The sequence below is a fragment of the Elaeis guineensis genome, chromosome 12, assembly GCF_000442705.2.
Source record: "Elaeis guineensis isolate ETL-2024a chromosome 12, EG11, whole genome shotgun sequence".
Taxonomy (NCBI): domain Eukaryota; kingdom Viridiplantae; phylum Streptophyta; class Magnoliopsida; order Arecales; family Arecaceae; genus Elaeis; species Elaeis guineensis.
This window is the reverse complement of record NC_026004.2, coordinates 79,243,293-79,262,729: the sequence shown is the minus strand read 5'-3', so window position 1 is coordinate 79,262,729 and position 19,437 is coordinate 79,243,293. Positions and strand designations below refer to the sequence as shown.

Here is a 19,437-nt window from a genome sequence, read left to right as displayed (position 1 = left end):
TTTGTATTTTCAGCATTTTCAAAGAGATATTGTTCGCGGTGTGGAAGGCTATGTTGTTACTGGATCCAAACAAGTTGAAATAGGTAATTTTGCAAATTTTATTGTTTCTTTCCACTTGAAAAATTTATCATCTGCTAACTTAAAAATATATTTCACAGGTACTAAATTGTCAGAAGATAGTAAAAGATATGGTGTGGAAAACAGCTGCACAATTGGCAGTACATTATCAAAAGCTGCATTAGGTTTTGGAAGAGCTCGTGCTCAAATAGAACAAGAGCGCGGGAATCTCTTAAAAGCCCTTGGCACCCAGGTCTGATTGGTTGGTTGCACTCTGTACATTGACCTACTCTTCTGGTTTTCCTAGAGTTCTTTGCATGTATAAGCTCCAAGTCATAATATTGAGGAAAGGGTTTATCCTTACACTACGCGTAGTTCTTGCTGACTTAGCATTGGAATTATGTTTGATTTAAGAATAACATAAGTTTAGAGTTTAGAATATCCTATATTTTGTTAACTAATAAGTTTATTGATTGACCTATTCATCCATATTTGAAGGATCTCAAGGAATAGGAATCTTGTTGATAGGCTCACATCTCCATCCGGTTTTGTTCCCCAAGGCCCATTAATGACCAAATATTTTTTTCAGCCCCTTGTGTCGAATGGTTAGGCTTTCTTTTGTAAACTTCAGCTTTGATTGATGGTTGAAGGTAGGCATAATTCGAGACAAAGCCTCTGGAGTAATGGTTCTACAAACACAGTTTCCAAAGAGTTACTCATCTTGTAGAATGCTGATGAAAATCTAATGGAGCCTTAAGCTTGAATTGCCTAATTGGGGGGCATTTTTCACTTTGTTCTTACTCACCATTCTAGAGTAATATGCAGTGCTAATTATAGCAATAAACAATGTGATATATCTCAATCTAATACCGGAAAATATGTATTACTCCCTTATATATATAATATTCTGTATTGCAACACATATGCACTAGCATACAAATCATGGTAATATGCCTTCCAACCAATGAAATATATTGTCATGCATGGACCATCATACAAGTCATGCGAGTTTGGTATCAATGAAACATTGGCATGGTCATTTTCAATGTCTTGTTTTAAATTTCATTCATATAATTTTCATGCTAAATACCAAAGCCATGTGCTACAGGCAATAGAAATTTCAGACGATATGTTTTAGTATGAATAGGATTTATGAGAGAAGAAGTTTAATTTCAACCATGATCTAAGATTTAAGCTGTAGAAGAAGCAATTGTTCCATTTAGTCCTTTAACGGTTCAGTTCAATCTAAAACAAGCCAACATCATTTTGATTTCAACAATTCTTTGGAAATTTATTTCAGCAAACCTGACAACATCATGAGGTCTATTATTTTGCTTAAGTTCTTTGTTATGTGCACTGAATTTGATAATGATTGCTTTATTTGGGATGGAATTTTAAAGATACATTTAATAATGAAGCTTGAATGGATGTAACATGTTTAAAATGAATGTTAAAGAAGCCATAGACTGGCTTAGGAAAATGAGATAAAACTGCAACTTGTGATGTCTATTTCCACCCAAATCTTATGTTTAAGTCTAAAAGAGGAGTCTGGTTGGCTATTGGATCGGGCTTTAATTCCTAGAGTCCAAAGTCTTATTGGATTTGCTTTTAGATATAAGAGGAATGAATGTGAAATCCTGATAAGTAACCAACTTTGAGATGTTACATTGGTCATATATTGGCAATTTGGCACCAATAACAATTAGATTTGATCTAATCAACTTTGGATTCAGTTTGTTCTTATATGGGCTTACTTCGTTTGAGGATTTAGTCACTCTCATGAGCACCTTATTATCTAGGTTTTCTAGAGGGTGTCTCATACTTTTGTACAAGCCCACGTTAGTCTGGCTTGAAATATGTGGTTTTCACTTAAAATTTTATGGATCGAACTGGCTGTTTTGAATTGTTAGAAAGCAAGCAACTGTAACAAAGACTTGAATGAGAAGAGAATCTCAAACATTAATCTTAATTGTTGTCAGGCGATGGAGTAAACAAACTGAAATGACAATTGCTTCATTTTTTGCTACTTTAAGCAATTGTAATTGAAACTTGAGCTTGATCTAAATGGAATAAAGACCAACACTGTGATGCTATCATGTCTATGGATTTTACACATGGCAGAATCAAATTTTTGCTAACTTATAGGGCTGACCTTCCTCCACGCACGTGGGTCTTTGATTTAAGGACTCCTTGTGTGCTATATTGGCAAATTTACATTACCTTTTCAACTCAGTGACCCTACGCCATTTCTTGTGGTAATTTTGAAAATTTTAAAGACATAATTTTAAAGTTTTCATCATGTTGTGTGCACATGAGTTCTGGGATAATAATGTGTTTTGATGCTTCCATCTCCTTAATGGGCATACTGTGCTCTCTCTTGTTAGGATTTGATGCCTCGAAATTTGATCCACATTGAGCCCACAGCGAGGTCCAGGATGACGAACGAAGTCCAATGAGCCTAAGAACCGTCCAAACGTAGTCCAGATGGAGGAGATATGCGCAAAAAATGGCACGACCACGAAGCGGTGGAAGCCTGCGACGGAGCGAGAGCATGTGGCGGTGCGCAGCCCAGGCCCAGGCGTGCGCGGTAGGCGCGGCCCGCATTTCTAATGCGGTCCACGTGCGGTGCATGGACCGGTGGTCCATGGGATGCCGCATGACCGACAGATCGTTTCCACATGGGTTTCGTGCGGTCCACGATGGACTGGCTCTATTTTCAGGCCTATTTCTCGGGGTCCATGGACGTTTCTGTGGACCGGCAACCCTATTTGCGCTATCCAACGATTAAGAGCTCAGTCGGTCACAATCGAACGGTTGTAATCGGTTCCAGGGAGATCAGGAGAGTTTGGCAGCGAGCTGAGGCACGATTGGATGGCCGAAAAGCTTCTAGAGTCCTGATTAGACTGTTATTTCATTTTTGACTTGTTTTAGGCTTGATCTAAGGTCTTTAAAACCTTATGGGCGAAACAAAGATTGTAGGGTGTTGTGTGCTAGCAGTCGGCAGAGAATCCTATGGTTCGGCAACAGTAGAGAGTTGTGAGAGGCAGAGGATCTCCTGGGTTCTAGTAAGAGCTTTGTAGGGGTAGCTTCTAGTTGAGAGATTTTGTGTATAAGAGTTGAGAGTGTGAGGATTTCCTCTTGTACTTGTTCTTTTTCATAGTGAAGCTTTGCATGCCCCGTGGAGATAAGCTTTGGGCTGATCCACATACTTATTTTTTTTCTTATCTTGTATTTATTTTTTCTTCTTTCTTTTTCTTGCTGATCGGGTGCAACGTGAGTGGTATCGAGAAGGTCCTGTGGTAGTGGTGTCCTGGCCAGACATCTCTAACAATTGGTATCAGAGCTCCGGCGATAACGGCTTACGAGGTTGCCTAGATCGTGACGGTATTGATTGAGATCGAAAAAGATGGAGAAGACATGTTCAATCAAGATGGAGGTCAGTAGGTTTGATGGAAAGAGCAATTTCTCCCTCTGACAGTCGAGGGTGAAGGATGTGCTCATCCAGCAGGGGTTGATCGATGCTCTTTTGTGCAAGGAGAAGCCGACTACCATGGAGGTGACGGTTTGGAGATAGCTCCAGATGCAGGTGGTGAGTACGATCCGTTTGTACCTAGCAGATGATTGGTGATCCATGTGCTTGACGAGATTTCTCCGACGACGATGTGATCAAAGCTCGAAGAATTGTACATGGCAAAGTCCCTCACCAACACTCTTCCTTTGGAGTCAGTTCTATCAACTACAGATGATCAAGGGACAGAGCGTGCAAAAGCATCTAAGCAACTTCCAGAAGATCCTCACCGACCTCAATATTGGTGAGAAAGTTGAGTAGAAGATCAGGACGTTGGTCTTGTTATCATCCCTTCCTCTTTCGAGTCCTTGGTGACTGCTTTTTTAGTGAAAAAGAGTACCATCAAGATGGACGAGGTGATTTCTGCACTTCTCTAGAACGAGGTTTTCAGATGGGAGAATCAGACTTCGAGTTCAGGCGATGACTCAGTTATAGCATGATTGAAGGATGTGGTGGCGAAAGACAAAGCGATAGATGATCGCAATGTGGGCGGTCCAAGTCCAGGATGAGGGATTACAGCAAGATCAGATGCTACTGATGTGACGAGTTGGGGCATCATGTCAGAGATTGCCCTCAACTCAAGAATCGGATGATGGCTACTATGGCGGCAGCTAGTAGCGACACTGAGATCGTTGATGCATTTATGGTCTCAGATGAGGTATCTACTCCTTTCCAGTAGTGGATCTTAGACTCAGCTTGTTCCCATCATGTTTGTTGCAGAGAGGAGCTGTTTGAGTCCCTAAAGAACAGTGAGGGTACTGTTTACTTGTCTGATGGATCGAGCTGTGCGATCAAAAATATTGAAATAGTTAGCATGGAGACACATGATGGAGCAGTGAGAAAGTTGGGTGAGATCTGATACATACCCAGCTTTAAAAGAAATCTAATTTTTCTCAGCAGACTGGATTCAAGCAGCTACAGGTGGAGAGCTGATGGAGGAATTCTGAAGATCGTGTGCGGCAATAGAGTCGTGATGAAGGGGAAGCAGTATGGAGGACAACATCTCTTGGCAGGGAGCTCAGAGCGAGGTGAAGCTCCAGGAGCAGGCACGAGATAGGAGATTCGAAAAGGCAAGAGGTGACATCGCAAGGTGAAGTTTTTATTGCCACAGGAGACAACCGCGAGCAGGTCTCAGGTTGGGCCCATGACAGAGATGGAATTGAGCGGCCTGGCTCGACTCCCATATTTGCCCATCCATGAGCAGCAAGTGATTGTCCCAGGGCATGGGGGTGAGAGATGAGCTCTCAGAGTTAGGAGGTCGAATATTGAGTCGAGATGAAGATTGTTAGAATTTGACGTCTCGAGATTTGGTTCACACTTGAGCCCATAGCAAAGTTCAGAACGACGAACGGAGTCCAACGAGCTCAGGAACAGTTCAAATGGAGTCCAGATGGAGGATATACGCGTAAAAGAAGGTAGCATGATCCACGAAGCGACGGAAGCCCGCGGCGGGCTGGTGGAGGCAGTGGCGGAGCGAGCGCGCGTAGTGATGTGCGGCCCAGGCCGCGCGGAGTTCTTACGCGGTCCACGCACAGTGCGTGGATCGACGGTCCATGGGATGCCGTGTGGACCGATAGATCGTTTCCACATGGGTTTCATGCGGCCCACAATGGACCGGCTCCATTTCCAGGCCCATTTCTTATGGTCCATGGAGGTTTCTGTGGACCGACGGCCCTATTTGCGCTATCCAACGGTTAAGAGCTTAGCTGGTCACGATCGAACGACTGTGATCAGTTTCAGAGAGATCAGGAGAGTTTGGCAGCGAGCTGAAGCGCGATCAGACGGCCAGATTCCGATTTGAGGCGCGATCGGACGACTGAAAAGCATCTGGAGTCTTGATTAAACTGTTACTTCATTTTTGACTTGTTGTAGGCTTGATCTAAGGTCTTAGAACCTTGCGGGCGAAACAGAGATTGTGGGGTGTTGTGTGGTAGCAGTCGGCAGAGAACCCTGTGGTTTGGCTACAGTAGAGAGTTGTGAGAGGCAGAGGATCTCCTGGGTTTTAGTGAGAGCTTTATAAGGGTAGCTTCTAGTTGAGAGAGATTGTGTATAAGGGTTGAGAGTGTGAGGATCTCCTTTTGTACTTGTTCTTTTTCATAGTGAAGCTTTGCATGCCCCGTGAAGATAAGCCTTGGGCTGATCCATGTATTTATTTATTTTTTCTCTTATCTTGTATTTATTTTTTCTTCTTTCTTTTTCTTGCTGATTGAGTGCAATGCGAGTGGCATCGAGAAGGTCTTGTGGTGGTGGTGTCCTGACTAGACATCTCCAACATCTCTCTCTCTCCATCTATCTTCCCCACCCCCTTTTCCCTCCAGATCCTTGTTCTCTCCATTCTCTTCCTTTTTCACCCACTTCTCTTGTAATATTCTTCTCCTTTTGGCTTCTTCTTACTGAAGACCTGTGAATGGATTTATTTAGGCATTTCTACAATTTAATCCAGTTGAATCTTGAAATGAAATCGAAACTACATATTTCTCTGGATTGAATCATGAATGTTGGACCCTAGAGACCAGAAAGGTTAATTTTAGTTGGAGGTTGTTCATGGTCTAATCTCCAAGCCTGTTTCATAACTTCATTCAATTCCAGTGTATCTATCCAATGCTGGGCACCTGTTGATAACACACATTGATCTGTAGGCTGTTATATAGAGGACCTTTTCCCATAACAGATATTATTCTCTTCAGAAGCATGTTCAATTTACTTCCATAGAAGAATAAGTAGATGGTCCTGATCTCAACATGAGAGTGCTTGAACAAGAGAATATAAAATTTTTCATGCTCTCATATGGAACATGATGGTGTTCATGGGAACTATAAATAACCTAGTAGCTACTTTATGTAGGTTTACATATGCCTAGATTGACCATAAATAATCCTGATCTAGTACTAGGTACATAACATCCTTTCTGTTAGCTTATATGGATCTAGTAGTGGATTTTATTCTTCATAATGTAATATTTTCTGGTTACTTGTTTGTGGTTAACAATTATGAACTTATGATTGTACTGTTTAGTTTGTCTGGTGGGATTTAGGCCTCTGATGTATGTTTTTTTTCTGAGGCTATTAATAAATATAAGACTTCTTACACTTTTTCCCCCTTTTTTCTTTCACTTCTAACATCAACACTTGTTGACTGATTTCTTTACTGGACAAATGCCTTGAATTCTCAGGTTGCAGAGCCATTAAGAGCAATGGTAGTGGGTGCCCCACTGGGGGATGCTCGAGAACTTGCTCAGCGCTATGAGAGAATGAGACAAGAAGCAGAGGCTCAGGTAGAACTATGTGAGACTGCTTGATTGCTTACTTAGCATGGAATATTTTTTTTAATTCCTTCATGACACATTAGGTTAGTCTAGGTGGCTTTTTATGTATGGTTGTCTAGATTGCTCATCATAACCTAATGATTTGATACTTTACTACCATCCCATATCCATTCGCAGGCCATCGAAGTTTCAAAGCGCCAAATAAAAGTTTCAGAAGCTCCTGGCAATGTAGATAATAACTTAAAGATGGAGGTTGCTGAAGCCAAGCTGCAGCAGCTGAAGTCAAACATGACAGTACTGGGTAAGGAAGCTGTTGCAGCAATGACTGCTGTTGAAGCTCAACAACAAAGATTAACTTTACAGCGTCTTATTTCCATGGTACTGTCTATCACATTTTATACATCACTGTTGTTATATATGTTTTGCATGTTGTTGATATTTGAGCCCTTAAGAAGAGACATTTTGTTCTACATTATAGGTTGAATTAGAGCGCACCTACCATCAGAGAATCTTACAGATTCTTGATCAACTTGAAGGAGAGGTAAGTGATCATAATGCTGAATGGTAGTCAAAGCTGCAGTTATTATTGTTTCTATAATTATAGATTAAAGATGTAATTACTAACTATATCTTCATCCTCTTTTGCTGTTGGCTTTAATTGAAAGATGGTATCTCAGCACCGAAGATTTGAAGCATCTTCAAGCCCAGTTGTGGAAGACCCCATGCCACCACCTCCATCATATGAACAATCTAATGGCATATTTTCTTCTGAAAGGGTTGATGGATCAACTGCTTCTATGACGTACTTTTTGGGGGAGGTACTTGTTACTTATCTATGCTTGATCTTCCAATGGAATGCCTGATCGGCCCTATTCTGCAATACTTATGTATATCCTATTCTCTATGTAACTCCTGCTTCTACATTCTGAAGGTTATGCATTCATATCAGGCAGAGTCAGATATTGAGTTGAACTTGTCAGTTGGTGACTATGTTGTTGTGAGAAAGGTATTTATTCTATTTTAGCTGTTCTTTTCTGGACATTTGAGCTGATAATCCCATATCCTTTTTACTTCTAAATATACTTGAATATTAGTACAATAAATTTATGACAACTTCATCTTATTCACCATATGGGATACAAGAAAGAACCTTATTGTTGTTATGTAAAGCACTTACTACCACAGTTTTGGGGACCACAGATGGAGGATATGGTAGCTAATTTATTAAGATAGCATAAGCATATCTGGCAAAGATCAAAAGGGGCACCTGATGCATAGCAGATCAGAAAATAAAAGAGGAAATCCAGACTTTTGTGGATGGAATTTGTGGTGCATGATATTATTGACATCAGATGTATTAGTAGATGAGAAGGAATAGTAAAGAAGTATTTGACCATGATTGAATTATATAGGCTATTAGTTTGCTTTCATGTTATTATTGCATTATACTTTTGGGGAATAAAGATAACCACAATCATAAATCAAATGGAGCATACCTATTCTTATGGGAGAAAATGTGGTTCCTTTAGGGGATTGTCTGGTTGGATGGCATAACTTGTTGCTTGCCTATGGAGGGAGCTGGCCCAGAGTACCAGATTAGAGTAGGGATGCTAATCGGAAGGAGAAAAGAGGAAAGATTGTTTCTTGGTCCTTCTTTGGAGAGGATGATCATGGTTGGCAGCAGCAAGTGGTGAACTGGAGATCAAGATGGTCAAGGGGGGTTTCTAGTGGCCCTTTCCAATAGGGCAAGCAATCATCCTGAGGGCCTGGTTCCTGTGTCCCTAGACCCATCGGCTCTCCGATCTACAAAGATGTGGCTAGGGGGGCCTTCAAAGGTGAAGGTATCCTTTTTTCCACTCTCACTGCCCGTTGGAGAGTTGGTCAAGATTCTTAGGCCTTTACTGCTAAGACTTGGGTTTGGGTGGGAGAAGTAAGTTTCGTTCGTCTTGAGCTAACCCTGTGTCAGATTTCCTGGTTGTGGTTTGTTTTTGGTGCAGGGAAAAGGGCACTTCAAGGGGTGCAGGAATGGTGTTAAGTGCTTTTCGTGTGGAGGCTTAGGGCTTTTCAAGGGAAGTTGCTTTATCAGTTTTCCTGAGCCAATTCCCCTTTCAACCATCACCTAGCAAAGTCCTCCCTAAGTATATGGGTGAAGCTAGGTGCCCTGTGGTGCTTCTATAGTTGGATAGGGACATTATGGGCAGATTCACAGATTTCTATAACAAAGCAGTAGTGGAGGTGACCAATTTGGAGGGGGAAGGTTTCTGAACATTGTGGAAGCCTTTTCTGCTAAATTTGGGATCCTAGGGCGTTGGGAGATGTGGATGATTCCTATCCGGTGAATTTTCCTAAAAGATGATCAAATATCTGCACAATATTGGTGAATGCGTCTCCCAGGGAGATTGGTTCGAGGTGTTTCGTTGGAAGGTCTCTTAGGGTGGCAATCCTATTGCCTTCTAACACAAGGTGATTCTCACCCTGAAGGGGATTGCATTCCATGCATGGAACTGATCTACTGTCAGAAGGTTGTTAACACCTTTAGGATCCTCAAAGGTTGTTAGTGGACTATATGAAAGGCCAACATTTCTACTCCTTGGAGGCAAGTTGTCTTCGTGGAAAGCTTGTAAGCTGTTCTCTTAATGGTCTTATTTTACCTAGCAGGGCAGCAATATTCCTTGATCATTGATAACCATGGGTTAGTTAGGACCATTTATCTCTTCCGGGTCCAGTCTCCATCCAAAGTTAATGAGAATCGGGAATGTAGGCATGAGACTCAGGCTCCAAACTTGAATTTGAATTTGAATCTAGCTCCTGCTGAGGTTCTTGAGCTTGTTGTTGAAGGAGAGTTTGATTTAGATGTAAGTTCCAATTGTAGTCATTGGGGCTGTGGACTTTGTTGTGCCTGCTGTACCTGTTCCTGAGATTCCATGGGCTAACTGTACCCTAGTGGGCGAGATCTACTGTTGTCCTAGAGCAATGGGGCTGCTGCAAATGAAAGAGTCTAGAATGAAACTTTTTCTCCGTTGGACAACTGGAAGGTTGCTGAAAAGGGGGTGGCAGTAGTGGTGTCTGCTGAAATGGTTGATGAGTTGGACTCCCCTAAAACAGATGGTATTCTAGTCCTAGGCCCCGGCAATATGGAAAAGAAATCTTAGGATGCTCTTGCTAGAGTCGGGTTTGAGGAAGTAGTGGCAGGAGAGGAACTTCATGAGAACATGGTGGACAAGCCTGATGCTGGTCAATTTAGATTAGGAGCTAGGACAAAGGATGGTCATTAAGGTGTTCTCTTGAGGACGAAGGGTGTTCTCTTAAGATAAGGGTGGGCCAACAAATTGTTGGAAGAAGGGGAGGAATTTGTTCTGCTTAGGCCAGACATTGATGGGGAATGGTTGCTCCATTTTGGTTGTGAACAGGAAAAAGAAGGTTGAGCTTGGTTTGTGTGGCAGTGCAATAGTTGGCTTCAAGCTAATTTGTTAGCGAGAGCTGGTGCAGGAGGGGCTGGTGTTGGAGTTGGTATTGCTAACCGTTATGGCAAGTCAACTGTAAATATTGTATTCCTAAATCAGTCTGATTATATATTTCTTATCAGCCTTGATATTGTATTCCCAAATCAGCCTGATTATATATTTCTTATCAGCCTTGATTTCTTGATGTAAATATCCCTATAAATTTGTCCTGTAAATCAGCCTGATTGTAAATTGTATATTCTATATTTGTATTTTATCTCTTCTATAAATAATGACCTGAAAACTGCAATTTCAGAATTCTCTTTATGCTCCTGACATTAACATAGTATTAGAGCCGGTTGCTTGGTTGCCGATCGGCCAGTCCCCTGAATCTGGTCATTGGATTCCTGGCGAGTAGACTTGTCATGCTACTCCTTTGTTCAGCGACACTCCCATGCGCCGGCAAGTGAGGACGCGTCCGGCATCGGCTTGCTCTTAGGCTTCTTCCTTGGTGTCGCCTTGCATCGATTAGTGCAGTCCTATGAGTTGCCTTGGGTATTGGTGCGTTCTTGTGGATACTTCAAAACTAGTAATTGCTGCAAGCCTTTTTCCATCAGATCCTGTCTGCCATTATGGTTGAAACTAAATCTACTGTGGATGAGAACAAGACAGTAATTGCTGATGTGATTCCGGTGATGACTAAGAGCATCTGAATCTGGTCATTGGATTTCTAGCGAGTAGACTTGTCATGCTACTCCTTTGTTCAGTGACGCTCCCACGCGCCGGCAAGTGAGGATGCATCTGGCATCGGCTTGTTGCTCTTAGGCTTCTTCCTTGGTGTCGCCTTGCATCGATTAGTGCAGTCCTGTGAGTTTCCTTGGGTATTGGTGCGTTCTTGTGGATACTTCAAAACTGGTAATTGCTGCAAGCTTTTTCCATCAGATCCTGTCTGCCATTATGGTTGAAACTAAATCTACTGTGGATGAGAACAAGACAGTAATTGCTGATGTGATTCCGATGATGACTAAGATCACGGAACATTAGCTTAATAGCTCCAATTATTTGGAGTGGAGCAAGACGGTTCATATTTACTTGCGTAGTATTGATAAAGATGATCACCACGAGTGATCTACCCAGTGATGATACAAGACAAAACTGGCTAAGGGAGGATGCTCGATTGTTTTTACAACTTCGGAACTCTATTCACAGTGAGGTAATTAGCTTAATTAATCAATGTGAGTTTGTTAAGGAATTAATGGACTATTTAGATCTTCTGTATTCCGACAAAGGGAATATTTTCTAGATCTATGATGTGTGCAAGGCTTTCTATCATGCAGAGAAACAAGATAAGACTCTTACGTCTTATTTTATGGATTTCAAAAGAATGTATGAGGAACTTAATGTTTTATTGCCCTTTAGTCCTGATGTGAAAGTTCAGTAGGCCCAATGAGAGCAAATGGCTGTGATGAGGTTTCCAGAATTTGAAACTGCCAAATCTCAGATTCTTTCTAGTTTTGAGATTTTCTCTTGCATGATACTTTTATCCAAGTGCTCCGTATAGAAAATTCTCAACTTTCTCAACCTGCTAATAGTGCTCTTGTCCATCGCAATGATACTGGATGACAAAATAATAGAGGAAATAGAGGGGCTTATGGCAGTAGGAGTAATCAGCGAAGTGGAGAGGCTGCCCCCAATCGTGATTTAGGAGGAATTATTTGTTACTACTGTTATGAGCCTGGGCATACAAAACGTTCATGTTGGAAATTTCAGAACAGATCTCAACGATCTTAGGTGGTAAATGTAGCTGTTGAGGAGTCTCAGTAGCCTCATCTCCAAGAAAACTGTTCAAGTGTCTGCAGAAGAGTTTGCACAGTTCTCCCAATATCAAGCATCTTTAAAGTCTACCAATTCCCTTGTCACTGCTATCGTCGAGTCAGGTAAATCCACTACATGCCTTGTGTCTTCCTTTTCAAAATGGGTCATTGATTCTGGCACTACAGATCATATGACAGATAATTCTAGCCTTTTATCTGCCTTTCAGTCTCATACAACCTCTTCTAATGTTACCTTGGCTAATGGTTCTGCATCTTGTGTCATGGGTTCTGGAATTACACACCCAACATCATCAATTTGTTGTCATCTGTTTTGTGCTTATCGAAGTTCGCTTTCAATTTATTGTCTGTTAATAAGCTAACTCGTGTCCTAAATTGTTGTCTCATTTTTCTCTGATCATTGTGTATTTCAGGATCTTACGATGAAGCAGATTATTGGTAGAGGTCATGAGTCGGGTGGTCTCTATATCCTTGATAAACAAGTGTCACGGTCTCTTGCTTGCTCCAGTACCTTAACTCCTTTCGAAGTCCATTGTTGGTTGGGACATCCTTCTTTGTCTAATTTTAAAAAGTTATGTCCACAGTTTTAGTCTTTGTTTATTTTAGAATGTGAGTCGTGTCAATTTGCCAAACATCATCGGTTACCTTCAGTATCTCGAGTCAATAAACGGGCATTGTCTCTTTTTGAGTTAGTTCATTCTGATGTTTGGGGTCTGTGTCCTATTGTTTCCAAGTCTGGATTCAAGTATTTTGTTATCTTTGTTGATGATTACTATCGTGCTACTTGGTTATATTTAATGAAGAATCGTTCAGAATTATTTTCTATTTTTTGTGATTTTTGTGCTGAACTTAAAATGTAGTTTAATGTTTCTGTGCGTATATTGCGAAGTGATAATGTCAAAGAATACTTTTCAAAAAATTTTCAAAATTATGTCACAGAATGGTATTCTTCATCAATCCTCATGTGTTGATACTCCATCCTAAAATGGAGTTGCCGAAAGGAAGAACCGACATCTCCTTGAGGTAGCTAGAGCACTTCTTTTTCAAACGAAGGTTCTTAAACAATTTTGGGCTCATGCTATTTCTATAGTCTGTTTTTTGATCAATCGTATGCCTTCTTCTGTCCTTAATGGTGACATACCTTATTTCCATCTAAATCTTTGTTTCCCATTGAACCTCATATATTTGGTAGTATTTGCTTTGTGAGGACGCTTGTCCTCAGTAACTAAATTGGATCCAAAGTCTCTGAAATGTGTCTTTCTTAGGTATTCTCGAGTTCAGAAAGGGTATAGATGTTTCTCTTCAACCCTTAATCGTTATTTTGTGTCTACAGATATTAAATTCTTTGAGTCTACTCTATTTCTCTCCTTCCATTTATGAAAGTCAGGGGGAGGAAGATGATCTCTTGGTCTACACTGTCAAACACATGTCCAGTACTCAGAATTCTCAGATCTCTCCTGATCCATCTGTTCGACCTCCTATTGTTCATGTTTATTCTCGTAGGTTGGCGACTCCTGATTCATGCCCTCCACCAGCTTTTTCGATGGAGGATCCAGTTACCACCAATGATCGTGATTCTGACTTAGACCTTCCCATTGCTCTTCGCAAAGGTAAATGTCAATGTACTTACCCTATCTTTTCTTTTGTCTCTTATGATCATTTGTCTTCTTCTTCTCGTTGTTTTATTACTTCCCTAGAATCTATTTCCATACCTAAAACTGTTGTTGAGGCATTGTCAAATCCTGGCTGGCGTGCTGCTATGGAAGAGGAAATAGTATCTTTAGATGCTAATGATACTTGGGAACTGGTGCCTTTGCCCCCAGAGAAGAAAGCCATTGGTTGTAAATAGGTGTTTGTAGTGAAGGTCAATCTAGATGGTTCTGTGGCTCGTCTAAAGGCTTGTCTTGTAGCCAAAAGGTATGCTCAGACTTATGGGGTTGATTACTCTGACACCTCTCCTGTGGTCAAACTTGCTTCTGTTCGCTAGTTCATCTCTCTGGCAGCCACCTATGATTGGTCTCTATACCAACTGGATATCAAGAATACCTTTCTTCATGGTGATCTATAGGAGAAGGTTTATATGGAGCAACCATCTGGTTTTGTTGCTTAGGAGAAGTTGGGTAAAGTTTGCAGGCTTCGGAGATCTCTTTATGGCTTAAAACAGAGTCCTCGGGCTTGGTTTGGGAGATTCAGTGAGGTGGTACAGGAGTTTGATATGCAAAAGAGTAAGTCTGATCATTCGGTGTTTTATAGGTATTCTGAAGTTGGCCTAATCTTGCTAGTGGTTTATGTGGATGATATTGTTATCATAGGTAGTGACTCTACAGGCATCTCATCTCTCAAATCCTTCCTCCAAACTCAGTTTCAAACATAAGACTTGGGTGTGTTAAAATATTTTTTGGGCATTGAAGTTACAAGATGTAAGAAAGGTATCTTCTTATCTCAGAGAAAGTATGTCCTTGACTTATTAGCAGAAATAGAAAAATTAGATGCTAAGCCTTGCAGTGCACCGATGACTCCTACTCTCCAACTTACAGCAGGGGATGGTGAGTTATTTGAAGATCCTAAGATGCATAGGAGATTGGTTGGCAAGTTGAACTATCTTACAATGACTCGTCCTGATATTGCATACTCTGTAAGTGTAGTAAGTCAGTTTATGTCATCTCTTACTATTGTCCATTGGAAAGCTTTGGTACAAATTTTATGTTACTTGAAGGGAGCCTCTGGACATGGTCTCTTGTATAATAGTCATGGACATTTGAATATTGAATGCTTTTCAGATGCTGATTGGGCGGGTTCAAAGGTTGACAGGAGATCAACTACAGGATATTGTGTTTTTGTTGGAGGGAATTGGTATCATGGAGGAGTAAGAAGCAGAGTGTGGTTTCTCATTCTAGTGCTGAATCAGAATATCGAGCTATGGCACAATCCCTATGTGAAGTAATGTGGATACATTAATTATTAGATGAGGTTGGTCTTAAGACTTCACTACTTGCTAAGTTGTGGTGTGATAATCAAGCTGCTCTTCATATTGCTTCTAATCCTGTGTTTCACGAACGAACTAAACATATTGAGATTGACTGTCACTTCGTTCGTGAAAAGATTCAAGAGAAGATTATCTCAACAGGGCACGTCAAGACTGGAGAACAGTTAGGAGATATCTCCATAAAAGCTCTAAATGGAGCTCGGATTGAATACATTTGTAACAAGTTGGGCATGATTAATATCTATGCTCTAACTTGAGGGGGAGTATTATGGCAAGTCAACTGTAAATATTGTATTCCTAAATCAGCCTGATTATATATTCTTTATCAGCCTTGATATTGTATTTTTAAATCAGTCTGATTATATATTCTTTATCAGCTTTGATTTCTTGATGTAAATATCCCTATAAATCTGCTTTGTAAGTTAGCCTGGTTGTAAATTGTATATTCTATGTTTGTATTTTACCTTTCTATAAATAAATGGCCTGAAAACTCAATTGAGTAAGGCAATTTCAGAATTCTTTTTATGCTTCTAACCTAAATGTAGATGCCTCTGCCTATGACAATGAGTTGATAATGAGGAAGAAGGGTGGGCCAACAAATTGTTGGAAGAAGGGGAGGAATTTGTTCTGCTTAGGCCAGACATTGATAGGGAAGGGTTGCTCCATTTTGGTTGTGAACAGGAAAAAGAAGGTTGAGCTTGGTTCTGTGGCAGTGCATTAGTTGGCTTCAAGCTAAAGTGTTAGCTAGAGCTGGTGCAGGAGGGGCTGGTGTTGGAGTTGGTGTTGCTAACAATCGTAGTTCTAAGCTAAATGTAGATGCCTCTGCCTATGACAATGAGTTGATAATGAGGAAGCCTTTCCCCAGTAATATTTAGGCATTGGGGAACCAATATCATTTCTTGGTCACTGATGTTGATGCTTCCTTGGTGACAAAGAAGAAGCTAGAAGCTATGGAATAGGAGGAGGAAGAAGGTGTTGAAGAAAGCTATAGTTGGTTTGGAGAAGGTTTCTGAAATCACTTCGGTTACAGCAAAAAGGAAGGTTAAAAGGTTGCAGGGGCTGGAAGCAGCTAAGGTCTCCAGGAGCTTGGTTAGTTCACTTGTAGCTTGAGGTTCTGTCGAGTGTGATTGTGCGGTTGGGGTGTGGTCTTTGTTTCCTGTGTGGTGTGCTCTTAATCTGTAGGTGTCTTCAGGGGGTTGTATGGTTTAGGTTAGTTTGTAGGGTTCACTCTTGGAGTGCTAGGTGTAAGTCGGTAGGGATTTTTGACTTTCTGAAGAGGTTTTTGCATGTGTTCTTCTACTATATTTCAGTTGTGTTTGTTGTTTAGCGCTAGGGGAGGTTGTGTCCCTTGTCTGTATCTTCTGTTGCTCTGTATCTCTTTCTGTTGTGGGTGTTGGTGATGTACTTTTGCCGTTAGTTTTCTCTGATCATCTGTTTGTTCTGCGGGAGACCCTATTGGCTATTGGAGATCCCCTTCTTATTGTGGTTGGTTGGGGATCCTGACTTTGATTCTGTTGTGCTGGAAGCATCTGCTGATTAAGAGTTTTATAAAAGATTATAACTGCATTGTAGGCTGCTTGAAGTAGACGAAGCTGGATCCTTTTGCTTATAGGTTGTGTTGAAGTGAGGTGAGTGCTAGGTCTTGTTGGGCTTGTTTGGATGGCACAGGTTTTGCTGGTGGTTTTCTCACTTCTTAAAGGGATAAGGTAGCTTGTTCTCTATCTACTAGGAGTTGGCTTCTCATTTAGTGTATATGGCCCACTTCGTAGCATCCTTCAACCCATTTTCTGGGAGGAGCTCCAAGCAGTTAGGGCCTCCTTTCCTGGTCCTGAGGTTTCCTTGGGTCACTTCAATGCTGTTAGATTCTGCAATGATAGAAATGGAGGGTGAAATGGGGAAAGATTCAGTAAAGGTTTCTGTAGTTTTGTAAGGCTTTTCAATCTGATGGAAGTTCATATTGGATGGACGAGTTTCACCTGGTCTAGTGGAAGAGAGGAGCCTAGTTTAGCTAGGATCGAAAGGATGTATACCTGTTTTCTTTCTCCCATGGTCAACTCATCTGTTTTAGTGGTTATGATCTGTCACAAAATCATGAACTTGGTTGCTAAGGCACTGATTTTGGAAATTGTCATTGAATATGTGGCATTTGACCTGTCTTACAGGGTATAGGTCAAAGTGTAGGCCATACAAAATGATATTTTGATTCTTGTTGTTGCTCTCTTGATTTCCATATGATTGGAAGTGAACTGTCTTTCTGAGCCTCTTTACTCATGAAAACAGTTCTCTTGATTTCAATTCATTGGTGGTTTCAAATGTAGTATAAACTCCCTCTCATGTTTTATGCATGACGACATATAGGACATGAAAACAAATGGACACTTTTTTGAAGTTTAACCATCAGAACTTGTGATAACTATTGGAAGGGTATTGGATGGAAGTTGGCTTTAATTGCTTTTTATTCTCAGTGCTTCCGGTTTTTTCCTCTTCTCAGTCCTTGAACGCACATAATCTGGCCAACTTTTTTATTTCTTTTCTGAATTAAATGCGACATACTTGCCATTTTATTATTGATGCAAACTGGTTGCACACATTTTGAGATATGAGGATTTTGGAAGGTACAGTTAAAGTTAATTAGAAAGATGCTGGAATTTACAGTCACTGTCTGATTGTACCAATGTTATTGTTAGAAAAGCATTCAAACAAATAACACCTTCATTTAGTGGCAAGGTGAGATGTGATGCACACTCTTTTTTTTTTTCTTTTCTTTATTTGATATATTTTCTTTTAACTTCAGTCGTTTTTTCTCCTTATATATGTGTTCTCTGAATAAGAAAGCTATTTTGCTACTGTATGCTCTTTCTTATTGTTACAATCTGACTACCAGTGATTGCCGACACAGGTGTCCAATAATGGTTGGGCAGAAGGTGAATGCAAGGGGAAAGCTGGATGGTTCCCATATGGATACATTGAAAGACGGGAACGTGTTCTTGCAAGCAAAATTGCTGAAGTCTATTAATATTTTTTACTTGTGTCACGGCAAAACTCTAAACGAAAACATGTATTGATTGGTTTGGACCTGACAAGAATCATATATGAAGAATCAGAATTTATGTATGAAAATCCATGTCTATATGCATGGCTCTTTTTTTTTCCTTTCTGTGCTTAATTTTGTTCTTGATCTCGAGTTTCATCTCTATTAACCCAATTTGTTAACTGATGAAGTGATCATGATCCCTTTGATGTGTAATGTACTACAAGCGTTGGAGAAGCAAATTTGGTTTCTTGGGATGTTTTAGAATCTTCAAACTTGTGGTTTAGGAATTTATGTTATGATAAGACAGTCAGATGTTTAGCCAGTCATGGGAAACGCAGTATTACATGAATCACTTGAACTTGGTGTTGAATTTGCAAATCATATGATTAACAGAGCTTGTATATAAGAGTCCCCAAAACAAGCAGGTTTATGAGGACACAAAAATCTAGTAAACACATGCTAATCTTTGGTAAAATTTGCTAGATTACTACTATCTCCATGCCTTTGTAGAGCCGTGCAAGTGTAGCAACAAGCTTTGGCCTTGACCTAGCTCGTGGTAGCTTTACGCCATTATGTTGTCTACCTGGAGTCGTGCTAAATGAAGGATATTTGCATAATTACTATTATTGTCATGCAAATGGTTATGAATTCGTATCTTGTACGCAGATTTCTTGTCATCAAATGTTAGCAGATTTGTTTGGCAGTAGTGTGGAAATAATTGTTTATAGCCCCTATAAAGGCTGGGTTGCGTCAACTTTTGTTGGTACAATAATTTGCATAATAAGTTAACCACAATATTAGTGAATAAAGATTACATAAAGTTTTATGGAGATATGGATTCTACAATGTATTACTGGATATCTTGACAAGTAGGATGAAATTGGTTGAGCTTCCTGTTCTTGCACAAGCTACATCCTGTAATTTAGTCACTCATCATTTTAGTATTTTTGTATGACTATTGAGTATAACATTGTCAGACTCTAGTCATACAATGTCATGGCTCACTAGAATCCTAGATCATGTTAAGAATCTATTATGAAAATTATTCGTACAAAACTTCTTTCAAAAATGATTAATTACTGAACACAATAACTTATGAAAATAATTATTTCAAAACTCTTTCAAATTATTGACTAGTCAGTAGGTCTTATATATCTGGCCATGTCCCTATTCCAATATGTACACAAATTATTTCTATATTGGATAGCTTTATCTTCACTTGTATCCGAATCCAATAAACCACTATGCTTCC

General features: G+C 40.3%; 1 protein-coding gene across 4 annotated transcripts in view; it reads left to right on the top strand.

Moving 5' to 3' along the window:
• LOC105033275 (SH3 domain-containing protein 2) overlaps positions 1-18,303 on the top strand; it is a 57,084-nt gene extending 38,781 nt beyond the window's left edge. Inside the window, exons 4-12 of one of the 4 annotated variants that reach the window (XR_012135920.1) lie at positions 14-83; positions 159-310; positions 6,798-6,899; positions 7,068-7,268; positions 7,369-7,431; positions 7,556-7,708; positions 7,822-7,896; positions 12,579-13,775; positions 18,051-18,303. Coding sequence is in view for 3 of the 4 variants with exons in the window: in XM_073246867.1 (XP_073102968.1) it covers positions 14-310; positions 6,798-6,899; positions 7,068-7,268; positions 7,369-7,431; positions 7,556-7,708; positions 7,822-7,896; positions 18,051-18,167 (1,008 nt within the window). In the remaining variant the exon portion in view is untranslated. Of the gene's footprint in view, positions 1-13; positions 311-6,797; positions 6,900-7,067; positions 7,269-7,368; positions 7,432-7,555; positions 7,709-7,821; positions 7,897-12,578; positions 13,776-18,035 lie in introns of all 4 variants that reach the window. The other 3 variants (XM_073246868.1, XM_073246869.1, XM_073246867.1) reach the window with 3 other exon arrangements.
• The last annotated feature ends 1,134 nt before the right edge of the window (positions 18,304-19,437 follow it).